Source organism: Myripristis murdjan, chromosome 2, assembly GCF_902150065.1.
Source record: "Myripristis murdjan chromosome 2, fMyrMur1.1, whole genome shotgun sequence".
NCBI lineage: Eukaryota > Metazoa > Chordata > Actinopteri > Holocentriformes > Holocentridae > Myripristis > Myripristis murdjan.
The window spans coordinates 20,253,232-20,276,329 of record NC_043981.1 but is presented as its reverse complement, the minus strand read 5'-3'; the positions used below and the strand labels follow the sequence as shown (position 1 = coordinate 20,276,329).

The window sequence follows — 23,098 nt, the reverse complement described above, 5'->3', positions numbered from 1 at the left end:
CACATGATGAGAGGAGAGGGGCTTGAAGGGATTTAAAGCAAAGTGGAGTTTAGTTTGAGTTTTGGCTTTTACTACGAGCCTCTGCCGAGCCGCCGAGCTGCCAAACCCGCCTGGAAAACAACACGAGGAGGAGGAGGAGGAGGAGGAGGAGGGCAGAGCTGCAATTGATGAAAAAAAGGAGGAGGAAAAAAAGAAGGGAACGAGTGAAAAGAGAGAGAGAGAAAAAAAGGAGAGAAATTCCATGTTTGGGGTCCAGAGAGAAAAAAAGAAATGAGAAAGAGAGAGAGAGAGAGGAGGGAGTGAGCAGGGAGAGCGAGGGAGAGCGAGCTGCTGTGTGTTGATGTTTCTGTGTGACTTCATGTGTGTGTGTGTGTGTGTGTGTGTGTGTGTGTACGGGGCCGGTGATGTCACCCAGGCCCCGCCCACCTGCTGGGTCGGGGCTATAGATGCCGGCGGCGCGGTGGTCGCCCTCTCCACACGGCTGACAGAGCTGCAGGAGGACGACAGGCAGCTGAGAGAGAGACAGAGACAGAGAGAGAGAGAGAGAGAGAGAGAGAGAGAGAGAGAGAGAGAGAGAGAGAGGAAGAATCTGAGTGAAGGTGTCCAGTTTGTCCTCGTCGTCTTCGTCCTCGTCCTCGTCCTCACCTGAAGCTCGTGCTCATGGCGGGCGTCGCTCTCCTGCTGCTGGCCGGGACCGTCCTGCTCGGCTGCGTCCCCGCTCAGAGGGTCAGAGGCAAGTGCACAGATTACACAGCCTGCAGGGATTACACACAGCCTCAGATTACATCCTCACATCTGTAACAGGCACGGCTCAAGACACAGAAATGATTACATCTGTTTGCTGCTGAGATTAAAATCTGTAACGGAGGTGACTGTTTGTGCAACAGAGATTATCAGGTCCGTTACATGGATGACTGCACTGGCAACTGAGATTATATTTGCAGCAGAGATTCAGATCTGAAACAGAGATGATTATGTCTGTTACAGGGATGATTGCATCTGCAACCCAAATTATATTTGCAGAAGGATTAAAATCTGCAACAGAGATGATTATCCCTGCAGTAGAGATTATTTCTGCAACAGAGATGATTGTTTCTGTGACAAAGATTACGGTGTCTAAAACCATAAACATATTTGCAGCAGGGATTAAAATCTGTAGGAGAGATAACTGTATCTGTAACAGAGATGATTTGTTTCTGCAACAAAATTATATTTACGGCAGAGATTAAATCTGAAACAGGTAATTATTTCTATAACAGAGATGATTATGTCTGTTTCAGGGATGATTGCATCTACAACCCAAATTATATTTTCAGATGGATTAAATTCTGTAACACAGATGATTATCCCTGCAAGAGATTATTTCTGCAACAGAGATGATAATATCTCTGACAGATCTGTAAAAGACATGCATTTGCAACAGAGATTATCTTTGCAAGAGAGATTACATCTGAAACAGAGATTATTATTTCTGTAACAGAAACAGCTGTGTTTGATTACACTCACAACAGAAATGATTATGTCTGTTTCGGGGATGACTGAGTCTGCAAGCGAGATTATATTGGCAGCAGAGATTACATGTGTAACAGAAACGATTATGTGCGAGAGATTATTTCTGCAACGGAGAAGATTATTTCTGGAGACAAGATTGTTTCCAGCAGAGATTACATCTGTAACAGAGGTGATTATTGATGCAGCAGAGATTATTTCAGGGACGTGAGGGATTATTTGTGCCGTGTGTTTGGACCTGCAGCGTCTCTGCATGTTTCCCTGAGCTGAGTCTGCACGCCCGCTCACACATTCCTGGTCTTGTAGCAGCAGGACGCCGGCGGAGGTGATGAGGATGATGATGATGATGAAGATGATGATGAGGATGATGAGGAGGAGGAAAATGAAATGAAACAGTTTTGAATATCAGCTTCAGTTTGTTTCCTCTGCATGACTGATCTCATTTGCATGTTGCGGCGTGCAGCAGAATGTAAACCTGTGTGAGCCGCGCGGTGTGTGTGATGTGTGTGATGTGTGTGTGTGTGTGTGTGTGTGTCGAGCAGAGCGGAGCAAGTGTTTGGTGAAGCCGAACCCCCCCCCCCCACCCCCACCCCCCCAACCCCAACCCCCCCACCTTCAAGATATAACTTGATTTCTGTCTAATGTCAGGGAGTTATGTAAGACGACCCCCCGCCCCCCCCCGCACCGTGTGTGGCCAACTGAGCTCACAGAGAGAGAGCCGGCCAAGATCAACAGCTTCTATAGGCTGAGAGAGGGAGAGAGAGAGGGAGAGAGAGAGAGAGAGAGAGGGGGAGAGAGAGAGAGAGAGAGAGAGAGAGAGAGAGAGAGAGAGGGAGAGAGAGAGAGAGAGAGAGGAAACAGTGCGAACGAGCCTTCCAACTTCTGGCTCGCTCTTTTGTTTTCCCCGTGTTTGCAGAGGTTTCCCTGTGTGTGTGTGTGTGTGTGTGTGTGTGTGTGTGTGTGTGTGTGCGCTCGTGTGTGTGCGAGCTTCACGGCTCCCACTGGACCAGTGAATCTGACACACACACACACACACACACACACAGCAGTTCACAAAAGGCAGCAGCTTCACTGGTTTATCTGCAGACGCTGAGATACAGACTTCCTGCGCTTGTTACCACACAGTGTGTGTGTGTGTGTGTGTGTGTGTGTGTGCGCGCTTGCATATACAGTATACAGTTGTGTGTGAGTGCTTGCATGTGTGTGCATGTGTTTCAATATGTGCACAAGTGTGTATATATGTGTGTGTGTGTGTGTATGTGGATAGGTGTGCATATTTGCCTATGACAAAACAATGTGTGTGTGTGTGTGTGTGTGCAAAAGTTTATTTACATGAGTCTATATATGTGCGTGTGTGTGTGTGTGCATGAGTGTGCACGTGGCTCTGCGTGTGCACGTGCACTACTGGCTGGTTGTTTTGCAGTGTAAGTCGCCAGCGTTAAACACAGCAGTGGAACAGTTTTTATTTCCCGGTGCCGCGTGGAACCCGGTGCCGCGTGGAACCCGGTGCCGCGTGGAACCCGGTGCCGTGTGGAACCCTCCTGTGTTTCCAGGCAGGTCTGGGTTCCTCACCAGTGAAACCAGTGAAAAGCTGACACTGAGCCCACTGACGACCACAGAGACAAAACCCTCCAGTGTTTTCAGTTTGACGCCGAACCTGTCGGGTCTGTTTTGCAGCAGCGGCACCTGAACGCCTCGTCGTTTGACTGGAGGATTAATCAGATTTCCACATTCGGCTCAGAAGGTTTACTCCGATAAACAGTTTTAGGTCCCAAAACAACACAAAAACGTCTTGCTGTTGGTCGTTGCTCCCAGTATTTGTGAACACAGGAAGGTGCAGAGGTCGCGTTTCCTTCTTTGCGTCTCGGAGGAACTTAAATGCGACGAGCGCCTGAATGCAACATCAACATCTTAAAATTTTGAAAAAATGCTGAAACACTCCAGCAACATCACAGCAAAGCAGAATACACATCAACTGCTGCAGATCACGAGTCGTAGAGTTTCTTTACCTTCTCTGAGGCAGCGGGGCCCACGTTCTGCCTCCGCCTCCGTGTTCTGGTGTTCTGGTGTTCTGGTGTTCTGGTGTTTTGGTGTTCTGGTGTTCTGGCGTTTTGGTGTTTGGGGTTTTGGCGTTTTGGCGTTTTGGGTTTTGGTGTTCTGGTGTTTTGGCGTTCTGGTGTTCTGGTGATCTGGTGTTCTGGTGTTCCGGTGTTGTGGTGTTCTGGCGTTCTGTTTGGTGTTTTGGCGTTCTGGCGTTGACGTTCTCTGTTCCATGTTTTGTTTGTTCTCCTCGGTCCGAGCTGTTGAGCGGCTGAATTTTGCGCTGACAGCTGCGGTTCGCTGTGACGAGCCGGGCGGCCGCCAGGAAAGTAGCGACTGGCCGCTCGGGGAGGTTCCTGAAGGCGCCAGGTGATGTCATCGGCTAATTTGCATACGCACAAATGAGCCAGTTCACATTTTAATGTCAAACCGGGAGGATGAGGTCGTTCGCTATTCAGCCAAAAACACTTCGTTTCTAATTTTACCGACATTTCAGTGTCGGCGGAGAGAGAAAAACAGCCGCAGCGTGTGTGTGTTGTTTACGTTCCACGTTCTCGCCTGAGAACAGGAACCTGACGACGACACAGAACCACACAACAACACAGCGTGGAACCGAGAACCACGCTGGGACTCTTGGCGGCTGTTTAAGGCGCAGTTCGGCACGCTCTGTGGTACTTTGTGGTACTTTTTGGTTCTTGGTGATATGTTCTGGGTTCTTTGTGGTACTTTGTGATATTAAGTCATGGGTCACCATCATCGACTAAGAATTACTACAAAGTAATCCACAAAGTACTGCAAAGTACCACAAACTGTGACAAAATACCACAGACTTTGACAGAGTACCATAAAGTACACCACAAACTATCACTTGGGCCACACAGTACTACAAAACTACAACAAAGTACCACAAGCTACTATAAACTTCTGCAAAGTATCAAAAGGTAGAACCATAAAATACTACAAAGAACCACACAACCACAAAGAACCGTTTTGGGTACTTATGGCGGTTGTTTATGGTACTGTTTTGCATACTCCGTGGTACTTTGTGGTACTTTTTTGGTTCTGGGCAAGACGTTTGGGGTTCTTTGTGATACTTTGTGATATTACGGGATGCACATTATGGTTCTTTATGATATAGTTTGTTGTATTTTGTGGTATGTTCTGTGGTTCTTGTGGTATTTTTGGCACACTTTGTACTTTCTTCTTTTTTTTGTGGTACATTTTCAGTCCTTTAAGTACTTTTTTAACTCTTTGTGCTAGGTTCATGGATCTTTGTGGTACTTTTCGGCTCTTTCTAGATTGTTTGTGGTACTTTTTAAGTTCTTTGTGGTACCTTTTTGGTTCTTTGTGCAAAGTTTTTAGTTTCTTGTGCAACTTTTTGGTTCTTTATATTTACATGTGTGGCTCTCTGTGAAACCTTTTGGTTTTGTGATAGTTTGTGTATGTTGTTTATTCTTTTTTTGTTACTTGAGGTACAATTTGAGCCAATCAGAGCATTACGCCCCCTGGAGGTTGACGCTGAAATAACACTTCCAAAAACAATAAGTCAAAACATCAAACATCAGTGAATGACAAAGTGAATGGGAGTGTCTGAAACACACACACACACACACACACACACACACACACACACACACACACCACCCATGCTGTTAATGGCAGCCGTCCCTGCAGGCAGTGCTGGATTTACTCCCTGCAGTAAACATATGGACGTGTGTGACGGTAAACTGTGGCGTACAAATGGATCTGCGTGCATGTGTGTGTGCCTTTGAACATATGTGGACAGGCGCACACACACACACACACACACACACACACACAGCATGCATGAGGAAGCTCGTACAAGCCCCTGCATGCAGAACTGGGAGCAGAGAAGTCAAACATACACACACATTACATGCAATCTGGAGCTCATTCATCATACAGAGTGTCTGCATGTGTGTTTTCTGTCAGACACACACACACACACACACAGTTGGAGCTCCTGGAAAATGGTTTAATATTAAAAATAACTGGCTGCAAACGTGGTCATCAGTGCTCCAGGGCTGCACAGCCAATAAATAAATAAATTCACTGACTTCCAACATGGCCACCTCAGAGACCCATAGACCATCAGACGCCAGCATTTTAAAATAATACCTGCTGTCACCGGTTCAGGAGGCAACGTGAGGCTCCGGCCCTCCGAGGACGCAGAAAAAAATCCAATGTCACGGTCCGTTAAAGAAACATCAACAGACAGGAAACCTAATAAACTGAATTCTTCATTTGAACAAAAAAACATTTGGATGTTCCATCTTATGAGGAAACTGGATGCACCTCCTCGAGGGCGGAGAGCTCCGGAAAGATAGAAAACGCAGACGGAGGATGTTGAGCCCCTGGTGGGACTCTGGCGCTCGGTAATTTGGTGTTTCTGTCACAGGTTTGCACTCTGTTTCACTTTTTGTGCCTCACGGAGGGAAACTGTCCAGCTCGCGGCCCCGCGGTCGAGACCTCACGATTCCTCACGTCGCTTTAAACCCGCGGCGACCTCGGAGGGTCTGCGCGGGCCCTCGGAGCGCGTAACGCCTACCTGAGGACTGAGCGCGCTCGGAGGAAGGCTGACGGGACGGTCCGCCGGGTCACGACGTGCTCGGCTTCGGCTGCAGGAAATTTAAGAGCCGCGCTTTCCAGCATCCTGAGGCAGTAAATAAAGGTGAACCAGGGAGCCGCTGGATGTCAGAGCGAGCCGTAATGCAGGTTAGGGCTGCAGGGAACTACAACACACTACTGCAAAGTACCTCCAAGTACACCACCAAGTACCACAAACTCACACAGAGTATCTCAAAGTACCACAAACTATAATTGAATACCACAGATTACGACAAACTATCACAAACTACCCTAACAGAGCAGAATAGCACCACAAAGTGCACTGCAAAATACTGCAAACTACCTCAAAGTTTACAACAAAGTATCACAAAGTACTGCAAAGTATTTCAAGGTATATCACAAAGTACCTCAAAATCCCACAAACTACTACAAACTGATAGAATCCTGCATATTTCACCAAACTACCACAAAGTCTAATGCAAACTACCCAGAAGAACAGAAAAGTACCACAAAGTGCACCACAAAATACTGCAAAGTACTTCAAAGTATACCAGAAAGTATCTCAAAGTACCATGAACTACAAGAAACTACGATAGAATATCACAGAATACAACACGTGTACCACAAATTACCTAAAAGTGCAGAGAAGTACCATAAAGTGTACCACAAGTACTACAAAGTATTCCACAAAGTATCACAAACTACCACAGAGTATGTGAAAGTACTATGAACTTCTGTAAACTATGACAGAATACCACAAATTGCACAAACTACCAAAAAGAGTAGAAAAATACCACAAACTGTACCACAATGTTCTACAAAGTAGTACTTTTTCAGTGTATTGTGGTATTTTTTGAGTCTTTGTGCTAGGTTTTGTGACTTCATTTGTGACTTTGTGGTTCTTTAGTGGTTCATTGCAGTACTTTTTGTTTCTTTGTGATACGTTTTTGGTCCTTCTGTAATTCCTCAGAGTACTACAAACTACAACTACAGCAAAGTACCACGAAGTAATCCACAAACTACTGCAAAGTTTCACAAACTATGACAAAATACCATATATAACTTCTTGTATTTTCTGGTTATGTTTTGTGATTGTTGTGGTACTTTGTGCAAGGTTTTGGTTTATGGTACTTTTGAGTTCCCCTGTGGTACTTTTTTTTGTTTTTTTTTTTTTTTTTTTTTTTTTTTTTTATTTTTTTTTTTTTTTTTTTTTTTTGGCTCTTTGTGTATTTTTACGATGTTGTTTGTGCTACATTTTAGATTGTTTCTGGTACTTGTTTGGTTCTTTGAGGTACTTTTGTGGTTGTTTGTGATACATTTTAGTTTTTTTGTGGTCGTTTATGGTGTTTATAGTTTATTTATAGTTCTTTGTGGCATTTATGACCGAGCGCTGCCGCTGGAGGTTCAACATCTGGCTGCAGTTTGATCCACGGGACGAGGACAAATGAGTCAGTAGATGCACAGTAGAGTGTTGTGACAGTTGGTAGATCTCAGGGTTAACTAGTGAATTAGACAATAGAACGACGCCTGCACATCGTCCACGCCTGGAGAGAACCCTGAGAACAAGGAACCCAGCTGTCTGCCTTAAACACCGACAAGAAGATGTGAGCCAGGCCGTTAGGAAGGATTTTCCCAAAGTTAAACACAGATTTTTTCTCTCTCTCCCAGCGTCACACAGCTCCGGGGTCCGCCGTCCATCTGCAGGCAATGGGAACCAGACTGACGCTGCTGATGGGTTTCATGTTGAGTTTTAACCCTCCGCTCAATCAGCTGCTCTTGGAAAGCTTTCAGCAGCCAAGCGGAGCTGCCAGGAACGAGCTCGCGTGATCGCACACGTCCACCATGTCAGCCCCGCGCTGACAAAAAAACCCCTGTGCGGGCTTTTCCCACGGCATCCGGGAGGGTGCACAGGATCTGCAAAACAAACGCCCCCAAGAAAACCCAGAGGGGCCGCAGGAGGATGTGCACAGGATCGAATGCAGAGTGTCGACGCCTGCATCCCCCCCCAAAAAAGAAAAAGAAAAAACCTGCATATAATCGTCCAGGCACATGCTGCTCCTCGAAGTTGTTTAAATCCTTTTGGCTGGAAGCGAAGGCCTCAACGCATAATTGCACGTGATGGCGTCACCAATGCAGCTGGGCCTGCAGAAAAGAGCTGATCATCAGCAAAAAAACACTTCAGCATCAGAGAGTTGGAGGCTCGACAGTTCAGGGGATTCCCCTCACATTATTGGCCAGTTTTCTCCATTAATCTCATGCAGAATCCTGTTAGAGGCCATAGATTAAGGGGGTCCAGTCAAATCTTTTCACCATCAAAAATTAATTTTATCCGACTTCTGAATTCATTCGATATCCATAGCTTTCAAATGAATTTTAAACAGTCTTCATATTTACTTGCTCCTCTACAAAAACCTCCATCCAAACAAAAACAGGAAATCCAAACATTTTAGCGTCTTTTCCGCAACATCACCACATTATTCCTAGCGCCTCGTCATCCAGTCAGTTCACTTTTCTCCCAAAACCAGAAACAACAAATGAAGACTTTTAGACTTCATAAAAACTTTTATCTATACCGAATACCAAGCTCCAGCCATATTATGATGGTTACATAAATCAAATAACATATGTATGATCTGTGACTTCAAGTTGGAGCTTCTTTATTGTGGAGGTACGGCAGATGGACTTTTCAAACTAAAAGGTGTTTATTGCTTCATGTTACAGAAACGCCAACAGTTCAGGGGTCAAAATGTGCAGCAGAGAGTCTTGCTGCCTGATGTCACACTCTAGTCTTTTTGAAATTTATTCTCTTTAAATCTGTAATTGATGGGACATCATTTGGTAACAGCAGGCTGAACTTCCTGCGTCACGGCGTAAAACTCGTTTTCCTCCTTTCTGCCCGCGACACGCTGTGAGTGACTGCAGGGCGACCGCCCTCGCAGTCCTGGAAAAATAAAGGTTTATAGTTTCCTGTGAAAGCCCCGGGACTGAAACATTCAGAACTTGTTAAATTTTAAAGGGGACGGCCATAACGAAGGCGGGCAGGGCCGGGGTCACGTCGCCGCCAGCTGGGCGATACTGTACGGATTCATTACCAGGATGGAAAACAAGACTAAATGTCAGAGTTTGTTCTTAAATGAGACATCCAGAAAAAAAAAAAAAAAAAAAAAAAAAAAAAACATTATATCAACCAGCAGGTGAGAATCTTCCCAAGCTGCTCTTTCATATTTGGAATAAAGCTTGTAATGCTGACAAATAGCAAATATGATGTAAGCAAAAAGTTAATTATTATATAATTAATTATTATGCTGCTGCTGTTATATGCACATAGAGTTTGGTACAACATTTAAACGTAACAGAAAAATGGACATTTGTTCAAATTTAAAATTCGCGCACTGAGCTGCTATGATGGAAAATATTTCTAATTTTAAAAAGATGTTATTGGTTAAAAACAACATTTTACATGATATTTATATTTGATTTGATTTGTCAGTAGTTCCAGTCTTTTTAGCATTCACAAATTTTAAACAATTAACATTAGTAGCTTCTAATGAGGTTAAAGTTTTAAATAATAAGTTTTAAATAAATTTTGGTTGCCTTAAGGTCGAGGTTTAGGTGCAAAAAATGTTAACAAACTTATCAAGGTAAAAGATGAAACTTAACAAAAAAATAAACCACAAAGTGTACCAAAAACATACTACAAAAGACAATAACAAAGTACCAGAAATGAGTACAGAGAAACACAGAACCTCTTTGGGTACTTTATGGTACAGGATGTAGTACTTTAGGGTACTTTTTGGCATGCTTTCTGGTACTTTTTGGGGTCTTGCAGCACCTTTTGGTTCATTGACGCATGTTTTGGGTCTTTCTGATAAGGTTTACTTCTTTGTGGTACTTTTTGTGCCTTTGTGGTACCTACTTGGTTCTTAGTGGTACTTTTTTGGTTCTTTGAGGTACCATTTGGGTCTTTGTGGTACTTTTTGTGTCTTTGTGGTACCATCTTGGTTCTTTGTGGTACTTTTGGTTCTTTGAGGTCCCATTTTGGGTCTTGTGGTACCTCTTTGTTTGCTTGGTTGGTTGGTTGGTTTGAGGTATACATTTTGGTTCTCTGTGGAGCAGTATTTAGGAGGCTAAAGGTCACAGCAACCAGACAAGACATGGAACTTAGAAACCTAGAAAAACACATTTTAGAGTGTAATTGAATTGTGAATTAATTTGTGAGTTAATCCAGTGAGGCTTCGGAAGGTTTTTAACATGTTCACGTTCATTTAGAGTGCGTTTTCAGAAACCAAAGGATTCTAGAAGAAAAAGAGGAATCATGGAATGGAGTTAAAATGAGCCTAAAATCTGAATTTAACCCAAACTGCAGTTTTTATGTGACAGCAGTGAATTATTCCTATGCAGCAGCGACCTGACCGTGAAGCGCCAGCGCCTTGCCTCGGGTTTGTGTACGCTTGCTATGGAATGAGTTATGTAAGAGACCTGACTCAGCAAAAACACGCGCCCTGTAAGGCCTTCCATGACCAGCCGCTCCTGACATTTTCCACATCACAGCGTGCCGCTTGTTTCCAACACTTTCCCATGATTAAAGAGCCTCGGCTGGGCTGTACATAACGAAGGCATCAGCAAGGCGGAGAATTGATCCTGGGTTTGCTCTTTGTGCCGAAGTCATTAGTCGTGTTGTTAAATCCCAAACAAGGCGCTGCGGTCTGGAGCCCGGCTGAGAGATCTGCAGCTAAACGCAGCGACACAGATCTGTCGCAGCGCGGCCCTCTCAGCCATCCACATGCCCTTCATGTGGCTCCTCTCCTTTTTACAACAAGATCTTAACATCGCGGGTACACCAGCACAATCAGTGACGTTCCTGAAGAAGTGGAAAGTGCCGGAAAAGGAGGAGGAGGAGGAGGAGGGGGGCTCCTCTTAGCTTAAAGAGCTCATTAGCAGGAGTTAAACGAGTTCCAGGGACAAAGTTTATGGTGTTTCCACAGAGAGAGCCACCTTCTGGAGAACCTCCACACATTCCTCAGCCTTTTAAGGCTCAGAGAGACAGACAGAGAGAGACAGACAGACAGAGAGAGAGAGAGACAGAGAGAGAGACAGAGAGAGACAGACAGAGAGAGACAGAGAGAGAGAGAGAGAGAGAGAGAGAGAGGGAGAGGTGACGTTCCTGCTTTCACAAACACACTAAGGCGTATTGGACGTTGTATGTGGCCGGACTGAACCTTCTAGTAGTACCACCTTGCAGTAGTACGAGTACTGTCAGTTGTATCAGCAGTAGGACTCTGCCCTCCACAGAGCTTCTTTATGGGTAGTAGTAGCAGCAGTAGTAGCAGTAGTAGTAGTAGTATCATCAATAGTACTTCCTTTGCCCTCCCCAGAGCGTCTTTGTTAGTTTTCAGTAGCAGTAGTGTCATCAGTAGTACTGTCAGTATTGTCAGCAGTAGTACCGTCAGTAGTACCAGCAGTAGTACTTCCTGCGGTTCCTGGGTGGTTCTCTTGCCGTCTCTCGCAGCAGCAGAAAGGTTCTGCTGTGGTTCCTCGCCCAGCAAGCCTCAGAGCTCTGAGGCTGAGGTTCCTCTGCCAGAGCTGCCGCACATTAAAATTCTTTTAATTTATTATTATTTATTAAAAGCGGAACCCTGGCCAAGGAACAAACACGAAGTGAAGGTCAATGCTCTAACGGCCCTAATCCAGGTTACTCGCAGACACGCCGCTCCAAACTGAGTCAGCATGCACTTCAAAGAGCATCCTCGCAGCTGATTGCTGGCGGCAGAGAGCCAGGTGTTTCTCTTGCATTACCTGCAATTGCAGCTAAGTGAGCAGAACTGCTTGATTGCAGCACAATTGATAATGAAACGCTCGATTTGCAAAAAAAATCAACACAGCTCAAGATGTGAGACATGGAGAATTTACTTCCAGATTGTCAGAAAGTTATTCAGTTTTTTTCCCCAAAGGTACTTTACAAAATAAAAGCTTTACATTGCAGTCATTTACCTCACGCTCTTCTCAACTGATTTTATTCATAGGAAATGTGTGCAGTTATTTTTGTTTTATAATCCTTAATCTCCGATCCTCTGCTGCTGATTTTTTTTAAAAACTGTTACATAAATAAGAGAATCATCAGCAAAGCCTTTTTAACCATAAGATTATGAAATTCCCTACCCATAGTATACACATTTTTATTTATTTACTTATTTTTTTTACTTATTCACATTGCTTTTAAAGTCATGCTTCCTTTGTTTTATTTTTTTATTCTCTTCTTCAACATATTTTATTTATATGTCCTTCCTTTGATTTTAAATATTTACTGCCTCTGTTTATTTTCAGCTGATTGCCTGGCTTTATCTGCAGAGTTTGCATTTTTTAAAAATTTATTCTCTTGTTTTTTTCATTTTATTGTGAAGTGCTCTGAGCTGAACGTTCTGTATGAAGGCACCATGTAGATAAACTTTATTACTGTTATATATTATGAATGCATGATATGGTTAGCTTGATTAATTGACTACCCAATCAACAGCAAATTAGTCAGTTAATGAGCAATCAGTTAATTAATTTTGATAGCTGATTGTTTTTACCATTTTTTCCAGTTCTTCCTCTTCTCTGTCCCTCAAATCAATTTAATACTTTCGTTTTTTGCTTTTTAACATCTGCTGACCAGATAAGTGCGATGGTGGATTAGGGACCTCTGTGGCAAGAAAAAATTATGGAACCGGGGGAGTATGGTAATATTCTGAGAAAAACACTCAGAAATCTGAGATTAAAGTCATAAAATTTATGACTTAATTTAATAAATTTATTTAAAAAAAAAAAAGTCACAAATTTACAAGAAAAAAAAGGAATTTACAAGATAAGTCACAAATTTTGAGAAAAAAAAAACCACCTCAAAAATTCCACATTTTTTCATAAGTTTTTTTCTCATTAATTTACAACCTTAATCTCGGAAATTCTGAGTTTTTTTCTCCCACCTGCTGCTCCATAATTTTTTACAGTATCCCCATGATTAGTGTTATTGATGTTCTAGGTTCTGTGTTCTAGCAGGATGTGTGACGCGCAGCAGCGGTCTGTCCTCTAACCCGTCCCCCTCTCTTGCCCCCTGCAGTGAGGAGGCACAACATGAAGGTGCGCATCAACGCCACGGGCGACACCATCGTCATGAAGTTTGTGCGGCCGAGCCCGGACGTGAAGCTGGAGGGCTACATCCTGGGCTACGGCAGCAGCATGTTCTCCAAGCAGTTCATCCAGCTGCCCGAGAACGGACAGCCCTACGAGACCGAGATGGGTAAGACCGCCGCCGGGAACGCCACCTGCGGCGCTAAACACTGAAAAACATTTTCACCATCATCTGTTTGTCCCTCCACTGTGAGCGAAGAAGTGGAATTTAAAATAATCAAAGTGAAAAAAATAGACCTTACAGCAGCTGTTTTTATACGACAGCGTATGAGGGGGAAAAATATGAAGACCCGCCGTGTATTATTCAGAAAAAAAAATTATGAGAAAAAGTTCAAAATTAATTAGAAAGGAACTCAAAGATTCTGAGATTGTAATGTCACAAATTTACTTTTTTCCTACTTCTATTTTATTTATTCTCATAAATGTTCAGGTTTTTTATTTTATGGTTGTAATCTAGTAAATTAAGAGTTTTTTCTTTGCAAATTTGTGACTTTATAATTTCAGAAGTTTAAAAAAAAAAATTTCTTATAAATTTATGACTTAAGTTCTAGAATTTCAGATTTTTTTTCTTGCAAATTTATAGATTGATAAACTCAGAATTTTTTCTAATAAATTTTTCATTTTTTCTCTCATAAATGTACCACTGTAATGTCAGAGAATATCTGAGTTTTTTCTCTTAAATTTGTGACTTTAAAATCACAGCTCTTTGAGTTTCTCTCTGTCTCTCTACGTTGAATTCCTCACTAACTTTGCCCTAGTTTCATTTTTCATTTTTTTATTTTAGTCCCCAAAACTATCTCTTCCTTTATACTCCATCATGGAAACACAGCAAACCCGTGGGAAACTCTTGTGTGTGTGTGTGTGTGTGTGTGTGTTGTGTGTGTGTGTGCGTCGCAGCAGCAGTGATCTGATCCTCTCACTGAAGCCCGGCCAAGAATTTTGATCCCACCAGAAAAAAAACTGAGGTTTGACGGTGTTATAATGTGTTGAGAGAGCGTGTCATTACACTCAAAACCACCATGCTGCGTTCAGGTTCCTCTGTAATTTAATGCCCCTCCTGCTGGATTTCTCCCCTTCGTCAGCGTTACAGACCCCCGTGGCGGCGCTTCGCTCAGCGCTCGGCGTGAACGTGTTGAGTGCTCTGTTTGCACTTCAGGCCTCAGACATATTTTACATTTTTAGCTTTTTCAGGCGATAGAGCCTCGTTTCCCCTCGCCGCCGATCAAAATGAAAGGATTTTAACGACTTTTTTTTTGGTTTGTCTTTTAAAATCCTGTTTGGTGTCTAAAATAAATAAATAAATAAATGAATAAATAAAAGTAAAAGCAAGCCTTTTGCACAGGATACCGGAGGTTTCTGCTGGTGTATTTGTGCAGATCAAACAGTGTGGGGCGGGGCCGTTTCATCGGTTCTCCTGGGTGTTTTTCCTCTTAATGGAGTTTAAGCAGAAGATGGAGAGAGAGAGAGAGAGAGAGGAGAGGGGGGGGGGGAGGGAGAGAGTAAAACACTAAAACACTTCCCACAGTGTTTACTTTCCTCTTTAAAAACCCTCAGCTGAATCCCATCCGTCATCATCAATCATCACTCTCTCTCCCTCCCTCCCTCCCCTTTACTCTCTTCCTCTCTCTCCTCCCTCTCTCTCTCCTCTCCTCCCTCTCTCTCTCGACCGCGGTGTTGAACTCTGGTTTTGCAGTTCAGGCCACATGAGAGGAAATGTGGCTGTGAGGAAGCCATACTTTACATCGCAATGACCCTCTAAAAAAAATAATTTAAGGAAACAGTCACCTCCACAGGGAGGTCAGAGGTCAAAGTCGGGGTTTGAGGTCTTGTTCAGGACGCCTCAGCAGGGCGGGGTGGACCCAGCTCACCAAAACCACACAAAACCCACAAAAATGTGTTAAAAGTAATTTCAGGGTTCGATTTGTTTCTAAAATCTACCAGTGGAATGAGATAATCTTACTTCTTTCCAGAATTTTCTGGAGGGTTCTTGATCCTCGTGGCTGATTCTGCCTAATTCTGCCTTGTTTTATCAGATTTATACAAAAAAAAAAATCCTGAAATGGGTGAAACTGCACTGGCAACAAGTGGGATTATCTCCTCCCACTGGTGGATTTTGGACCAGATTTGAACACTGAAGCTGAGACTAAGCGGTTTGTTAACGTGGAGATTGTTTTTTTTACAGTGACGATCCTGGTGTTTTTGTGCTGGTTGGATGTGACACTTACCATTGGCTTTACCAGAGGCTTCTTGTAGGGCTTCTGCAGGGTCTTGTCTGTGAAACGCAGAGGAAACGCAGTGAAATTCACCAGAGAAACCAACAGGGCAGCGAGCTCAGCCCAGAGAAAACACTTTTCCTTTTCACCTCGTGTAGAAACCTGCAAACAGACAAGGCAGAGTCACACGTTACACAGAGGGCGGACCAGCAGGACGGCTGCCGGTTCAATCCTGAAACTGAGTGGGGAAGTGATTAAGAAAAGCTCTGCTCTTCCTAAACAGCAATTACTGCCAAGGTGCCCTCGAGCAACGCAATTAAACCCCAGTGAAATAGCTGAATGCCTGACAATATTTGATGAAAGTGAAGGTGCACAATTTAGTCTCATGTTAAGGCTTACATCATGATTTCCTCAGTCAGTAATCTGCCAGTGGGATGAGATAATCCCACTTGTTTCCAGCGCTAATAAACTTTGACAAAAACACTGAAGGTGACACTCGAGGTGGAGATTGTCTTTTGGAGCACAGTGTTTAGTAAATACTTTCCAGGGTTAGTTTCAGTCAGCTGCGCGCCACAGCGAGCACCAGAAGGTTTTGGAAAGTTTTTTTTTTTGTGCTGCATTGCATCACTTTGTTTTGTGAGTGATTGCTGAGCGGCTCTGAGACGTGCTTTTGTGATGGAGGGCGTTGTACCTCGACTTGACGGGACAATAGGTCGACTGTTGATGAGTTTAGTGAGATTGACAACCTGCCTGGCATCACCAGAGCCCTCGTGACAGCGAACACACCACCCAGACTCAAACAAACACTGAGGATTACTGGCAGATTCCCAGTGACCCGGGTCAAATATTCACCGTCTCGCAGTTTAGAGAACTGTTCTGGAGTCACACTGACAGAAAGCCCTGCATGTTAACAAGTCATTCAGCCTCATTAGCAGTAATTTTGTTTTTCTTCAAATAAGGTAAAAAAAAAATCCACCAGTGGGATGAGGATAATCCCCACTTGTGTCATGTTGTGGTGAAAGGCAGGGCTGCCCCCTCAGCCCCTGCTGTTTGCACTGGAGATTAAACCTTAACCTTCATCTTCAATGTTCAAATTTTGGTTTTCTTCCAAAAAGGAGGGTCAATAATCCACCAGTGGGATGAGATAATCCCATTTGTTTCCAATGCAGATTTATGAATTTGTTTGTGGGATCAAGTGTAAATGGGTTTTAACAGCAAGAAAATTCTGGAAACAAGCTGGTTAGTGTTGGAAACAAGTGGGATTATCTCATCCTGCTGGCAGATATTTTACCTTTTTCGAAGCAAACAAGATCTGAACTCTGAAGATGAGACTAAATAACTTGGTAAAATGATGATTTTTTGTTTTTGGATTAATTTCTGTTGAATTGTGAAGGTGAAGGTTCAAATCCAGTGCAAACAGCAGAGGGCCGAGGGAGCAGCCCTGCCTTCTACCACAACATGACAATTAAAGAAAATTCTGGAAACGGTTGATTTAATGTTGGAAACGGTGGGATATCTCAACAGATTACTGACCTTGCTGAGGACAAAAAAAACAAAGATTGAGTGCATTTTTTGCAGCGTGCAACATTTCCAGCAACCAGAACGGCATTTGAAGTGGCCGAGGCGGAGAGACGATTAGCTTGGACAAACAGAGGAGCTCTGCTGATAAATGAGGGTCAGTAGGGGAGGCGAGGCGAGGGGAGGGGAGGCGAGGCGAGGGCATGTTTCCTCCTGTCACGGGCAAACGTCCCGAAAGCAGCCGAGTTCAGCCTGAGGAGCTCTGAGGCGCTGGAGAGGAGCGAGGGATGGAGGGGAACAGGATCAGACGTGATCAGAGTTGGTGCTTGTTGGAAGGAAAACGGCTTTAAAGTTTAACTGCAAAGAAAAAAAATTCAGCCACCATCTCAGTCAGTCTGAGGCCACGAATCAGAAGAGAGAGAAATGTGAAAATGCATCTTTATTTCTACGTTTGTGGCCACACTAAAATGGCTTTTTTTTTTATAATTTAGCTAAGACAGAAAACAATCTGACATGAAAACTCCATCAGTTCTGAATGAAAAAACCGACGTGTCCCTCGCGACAATGGGCGAGGACTCCGTTTTGTCCACAGATGCGTTGTTATTGTTAATTTAGTTTGGGATTCGTCCACTCTGCCTGGGGTCTTTGTTACGAAGCGCGGCCTAACTGGAAAAGTCTTTTTAAAAAATGCTAATGGAGGGATAATTTCTCTCCTTTCCAGTGCAAATCAAGTTGTCGTAAGAAGTGAAGTAAAGTTACAGAGTGATCCGTTCCATCCTGACTTCAAGATACTGTCACTTTGCCCCAATTTGTCCCCTGAGATCAATCAAATATTTGTGATTCTGATTTAAGAGAAGCTTTGAAACAGGTCAGACTTTATTGGAAACAAGCGCAGACCACCACCAAAGCGACCGCCAAAGGACACGCCCGTTTCAGTCGGGATGTGTGAAAAGTTGGTCTGCGCAGCCTTGACCCCCAACTGAGCGCCACGCCGGGTTCACTGCATCAGCCGCATGAATGCATGATGACATTTACATTTGAATTTACATTAAATGCTCTGCCTGCTCATGAAAAGTGAGCTAAATCTGCAGGTTGACTGATTTTAATGGAGCAGTTCACCTAAAATAAAAAAAAAAAAAAAAAAGAGAGATGTTTTCCCACTTTCCCATTGTGCAATCCATCCTCTTTCAGCGGGAACTACATTTTCTGCCAAAGAACACCGGCGAATTATATCCTTCCACCGCCAAAGAGTACAAATTACAGGCCGATAGCTGCGGTGTGCCAGTGTTCTTTGGCAGGAAATAGTTCCTGAGCACCGTGGATCACGTCGGGTATCGGTGTCACTGTGTTGGGAAACTTTGAGCTCCACAAGACAAATTTTATCAGGATGAAAACGGGGCCGAAGTGGGAAAATATCTTTGTCTTTCGGGTGAAATGTTAAGTTTTCCGAGGCGCCACGAACGCAGCATCGGGCTCCAAATGAGGCTAAATGGCTGGGTAAGAGATGATTTTATGTCTCAACCCTTCACCTGGAGGAAACTGGAATCAGATGTGCCGTGCAGCCGCTGAAAAGCCCAAACTTTCTTTTTTTCCCTGACAAACACTCTGCCCTCGGGACGCCGCTCGCTGTAAATCCTGTTGTTTTCGCCCGTTTGTTTGGCACTTTAGAACCGATGGGTGAATTTAAGCCGGTCGGTTCTGCAGTGCGTGACGTGCAAATGAAAAATATACATCAATATTTACCTGAGAGGCTGTTTGCTGCACATGTGGGAGAGGAGCTGTGTAAACGCCGTGACAGGACAATGTGCCAGGACAGGAAAATATGGGTTAAACACTGAGGAGGCCTCTGCAGAAAAAAAAAAAAAAAAAAAAAAACCTAGTTTATCCTTGTAGTTACTGCGCTCTCACAGCTGCAGCGTGCAACTTCAACCAGTTTAAATAACGCATCAATAACAGCTGCGTTATTATAAGCATCATTACTGTAGATTAATTCATTTTATTTCTCTCAAAACAAGCAAACTGCAACTTGTTTCAGGATTTTTTGTTCTGGGAACAAGTCTAAATGTGTTGAAACGAGGCAGAACGAGGCAGATAATGACACTCGATTCAAGAAAATTCTGGAAACACGTTTGAACACTGAATCTGAGGCTAAATGCCTTGTTAATATGGACATTTTTTACAGTGTAACATCAGTATCTTTAAGAGCTGAAAGAAAAGCCAAAAAAAGTGGAAACAAACTGTCTGGCACAATATTTCCTTTTTTTCAGATAAGGTTTTAAAGCTGAATGTTAGATGAAATGTAAGTCGACTGTTTACAGTTCACTCTGCTCTCTGTAGTGCAAAACAGAAAAAAAAACCCTCATCATGAAGTCTTTCAGTGCCATTTTCAGTGTTAAAATCTTGGAAATCTGCCAGTGGGATTAGATAATCCCACTTGTTTCTTCCACTAATTTCATGAATGTTGACTTGTTTAAAGAGAATAAAGTTCAGCATGCCCAGCACACGATGAAATGTCTTGTTAGTGGACATTTTTTTACAGTGTGGTGCCAACTCACCTGTGCTAGCTCGTTAGCCTAACCGACTCAAACGGGCCACAGCAGCGATAGCTACAAGCTAAAAGCTAAAAGCTGTGTGAACTCGTTGAAGGAAAAAAACACGCTAACTGCCATTTGTTGCCTTTTATTTGCTGTTTGAACTCACATGTGTTTCTGCTGTTCAGTTAGCTAACTTAGCTAACACCTTCTCTGTGTTCGCTGAGGTTTAACCAACTAATTAACAAACTAATTTAGCGCTGGAAACAAGAGGGATTCTATTTTTCCTTTTGGTTAAAGAAGAGCAAGCCTTATGATAAAGGTTTTACTTTGGCAGGCAGACTATGGTGTTTTTTGGTGTAAAGTGAAACCATGGTTAAATCCACGCTGCACTGCTGTAGGCAGGACACTTACCATGCAAAACTCTGCTTTCTTCTTGAAAACTGTTGGAAACTGTCATGATTTTTTTGTGAAGGATGATTTTAACATCACGTCCTCATCACGTCAGCACAGCGCCACCATGCCGCTGTGCCGGCCAATAATCTGCCAGGCGTGCTCCCCTCCCTTCCTGCCGGAGCCTCGCTTCAACACGGCCTTTCTTCTTCCAGCCAACACCCAGGGACTTATCCCACAATGCCCTTGGTGCCGCGCCCGACCCGTCCTGTGCTTTCATTCCTCCCCTCGCTGCTCAGCCGGTGGGAGGGAAACGCCTCTGGATCTGCTTTTTGGCCGCAGCTTTTCCTGCTTACACAATCCAAATAGCCGGCTGGCCAAACGCAGGCGGCGTTGCCAAACTGCTGCCAGCACCCGAGGCCCTTCCTGGACGGGCGTCGCCCGGCCCGGCAGCGCGCTCCCGGCTTCGCTACCAAAAAAGGAGAAAGCTCGGAGGTTACCTTGGCGTTTGTGTCGATTAGTCACGACTGCTGTCACCTGGCGCTCTGAGTTTCCCTCCATGTTGAGAAAGAGTCATAAATAACATTTTACTGCCGGGATTATGGGTTTCTGTTTGAGTGTGAGTGTGGCATCCCAAACACCCTGTCCTTAACACAGCCTGCACTGTGTGAGCAAGTGGCTGCGCTCATTATACTTTGGTTATCTTATTTGAAGTGAGGATTTACATACATACGTGTATTTATTCAGCTATTTAATCATTTTCATTTTATTCTGTTTATTTTATCTTGGCCATTAATGGGATATGACACAAAAGAAGTCATTTACCATCCCAGAATCAGCCTAGGCAGCTCTTGCACCCCTGGTCGCCGTCCATGTAGTGCATGCTGGGACATGTTGACAATACTGTAAAAGACAGTTATTAATCTGCAAAACTTCATTGTTCTGCACAATCCAGAGATCACCTGTCCATCAAACAGCGTGGGCAGGGCTTGAATATCCTGCTAATGCTAACACTGCTCATGCTAACACCGTGTATCAATTTGATTGACTGTACACACCAAATTCTGTCGCGTAACAGCGTTCATGTTGAAATCCAGCTGGTATTACAGCAAGGAACCTCGTCTTATTCTGAAAAGCAGACTAGAAGATAAATAATATAAAAGTAACGTTAGCATCTAAGCTAACGGCAAGCCTTTCCTTTGCTGTTGGCATGAATGCTAACAAGTCAAACTGAAGGCAATCTGTCCAAAACTTTACCTTCCTTGTGATATGAAGTAAACACAGCGTAGCGCCCCGGTTCTTATTCTGTTTATTCCAAGCAAAACAGAAACGCATCACTTCCTGTGCAGCAGGAAAGCGTGACCTGACGGCGAGTGTTTAGAGACCGCGGTGGAAAAGTGAAGTGTGTGAGGTGAGATGGGCTGGATGGCTGCCGGCTTCGAGCAGCCACATACCGAGGAGACACACTGGCTTTTTATTTCTGAGAAAACGTGGCAGATTATTAGTTTAAATGTGCTAAAACGCAGAGCGGCGTCTCGGTGTGTGGCAGAATACTTTCATCGCCGTCTGGACCTGGAACACATGCCTTGTTTAAAATCCCTGCGATGTGATCCAACAGAAAAATGGTTTAATGGCTTGCATCTGTGCGTCTGCTTTCTGTCTGTCTGTTTTGGGGGTCCTCTTTAATAACTTAACCATCCATGGGCATACAACACCTACCATGACTTCATCTCTCTTCAGGGAAACTTTGCTTTTCATAACAAAGTCCAGCATATCCTGACATTTTTCATGCTTGGCCTCCCTGTGGAAATGTATGAGGTCTTCACGCGGGATGTTTATGCAAAAATACAGCACAGTGTTTTCATTCTGCCTCCGTGAAAGGCATGAAGGGCTGCGGCGCTTTCCGTATCTTATTAATGCCTTTTCAAAATTTAATATAAACAGCATTAAGAGAGGGGATCAGAAGTGTTTCTCACTTTCCCACGCGGATTTTCCCAGCTGGTGTGGGGATTTGAGCGGGCATCGTTACGGTCCAGAGGCTGATTTTCTCTCATCGCGTGGGTTTCTGCTGCCTCAAAGAAAAAAAAAAAGGCAGATCTGATTCGTCACTGAGCAAGAACGGATAAAAGAAGATTTAAAAAAACAGGAGCGCAAATGCAAAATAGTCATGCACACTCAAACTAATCAGGGGTTCTGGACAGAGAGACGATCAGTGTTTAAGAATATTTTACAAAATTACCACCAATAGTTTTCTTTAATAAGGTGACATTTTCTGGATCTTAGTAGTGGCTTCATCTGCCTCATTCTGCCTTGTTCGTCGGGTTTCAACACATTCAGACTAAAAGACAAGAGTTTTTTTTGTTGTTTTTTTTGCAGGGTGTGCCTCACCATTTTTGTCAAGCTGCTCTAAATCTGTGGAACTTTTTACTTACTTTTGTGAAAGATTAGAATATCATCTTTTACGACCTGAAACCAAACCGAATGTGTCCTCAGAAACATCTACCAGACGTCAAAATCAAAATTGTACGTAACTCTTGTTGTTTTTGTGCTTTTTCAGATGCTGAGCCCAAGTACCTGTGGCCGTCCAGCCAATCCCGACCAACGATGTGAAGAAACACTGCACAGGTACGGTGGCAGCGGTATTCACGTTCCCAGGGTTCTGTGTTCCCCAGAGTTATATGGCACATAATGGGAAATGAGAAAGGGCCCTATGTTCCCATGATCCTTTGTGGTTAGGGTTAGAGGTTAATTAAAGGGTTGGGGTTAATGTGTTAACAGAACGGGAACATAGCACCCTGGGAACTTAGGACCCTAGGATCACAGGACCCTGGAAATTTAAGATCATGGGATCATAGGACCCTGGGGACATAGGACCCCAGAACATAGGACCTTAGGAGCATAGAACCTTGGGAACGTAAGACGTTAGGAACGTAGCATCCTGGGAACATAGGACCGTGAGAACTTAGGACCCTGGGAACTTAAGATTCCTGGGAACACAGGACACTGGGAACATAGGAACCGTGGGAACTTAGGAACTTGGGGACAGCAGACCCAGTGAACATATGGCTTTATGGAATTTATGGACCCTGGAAACATAGGGCTCTGGGAACAAAGGACCCAGAACATAGGAACTTGGGA

General features: G+C 43.8%; 1 protein-coding gene across 1 annotated transcript in view; it reads left to right on the top strand.

The window, feature by feature from the left end:
• The first annotated feature begins 573 nt into the window (after positions 1-573).
• Positions 574-23,098, top strand: part of LOC115369737 (target of Nesh-SH3-like) — a 55,221-nt gene continuing 32,696 nt past the window's right edge. Inside the window, 4 exon segments of the mRNA XM_030066406.1 lie at positions 574-733; positions 13,235-13,414; positions 22,518-22,532; positions 22,535-22,585. Coding sequence (XP_029922266.1) covers positions 661-733; positions 13,235-13,414; positions 22,518-22,532; positions 22,535-22,585 — 319 coding nt within the window. The 5' untranslated portion in view covers positions 574-660.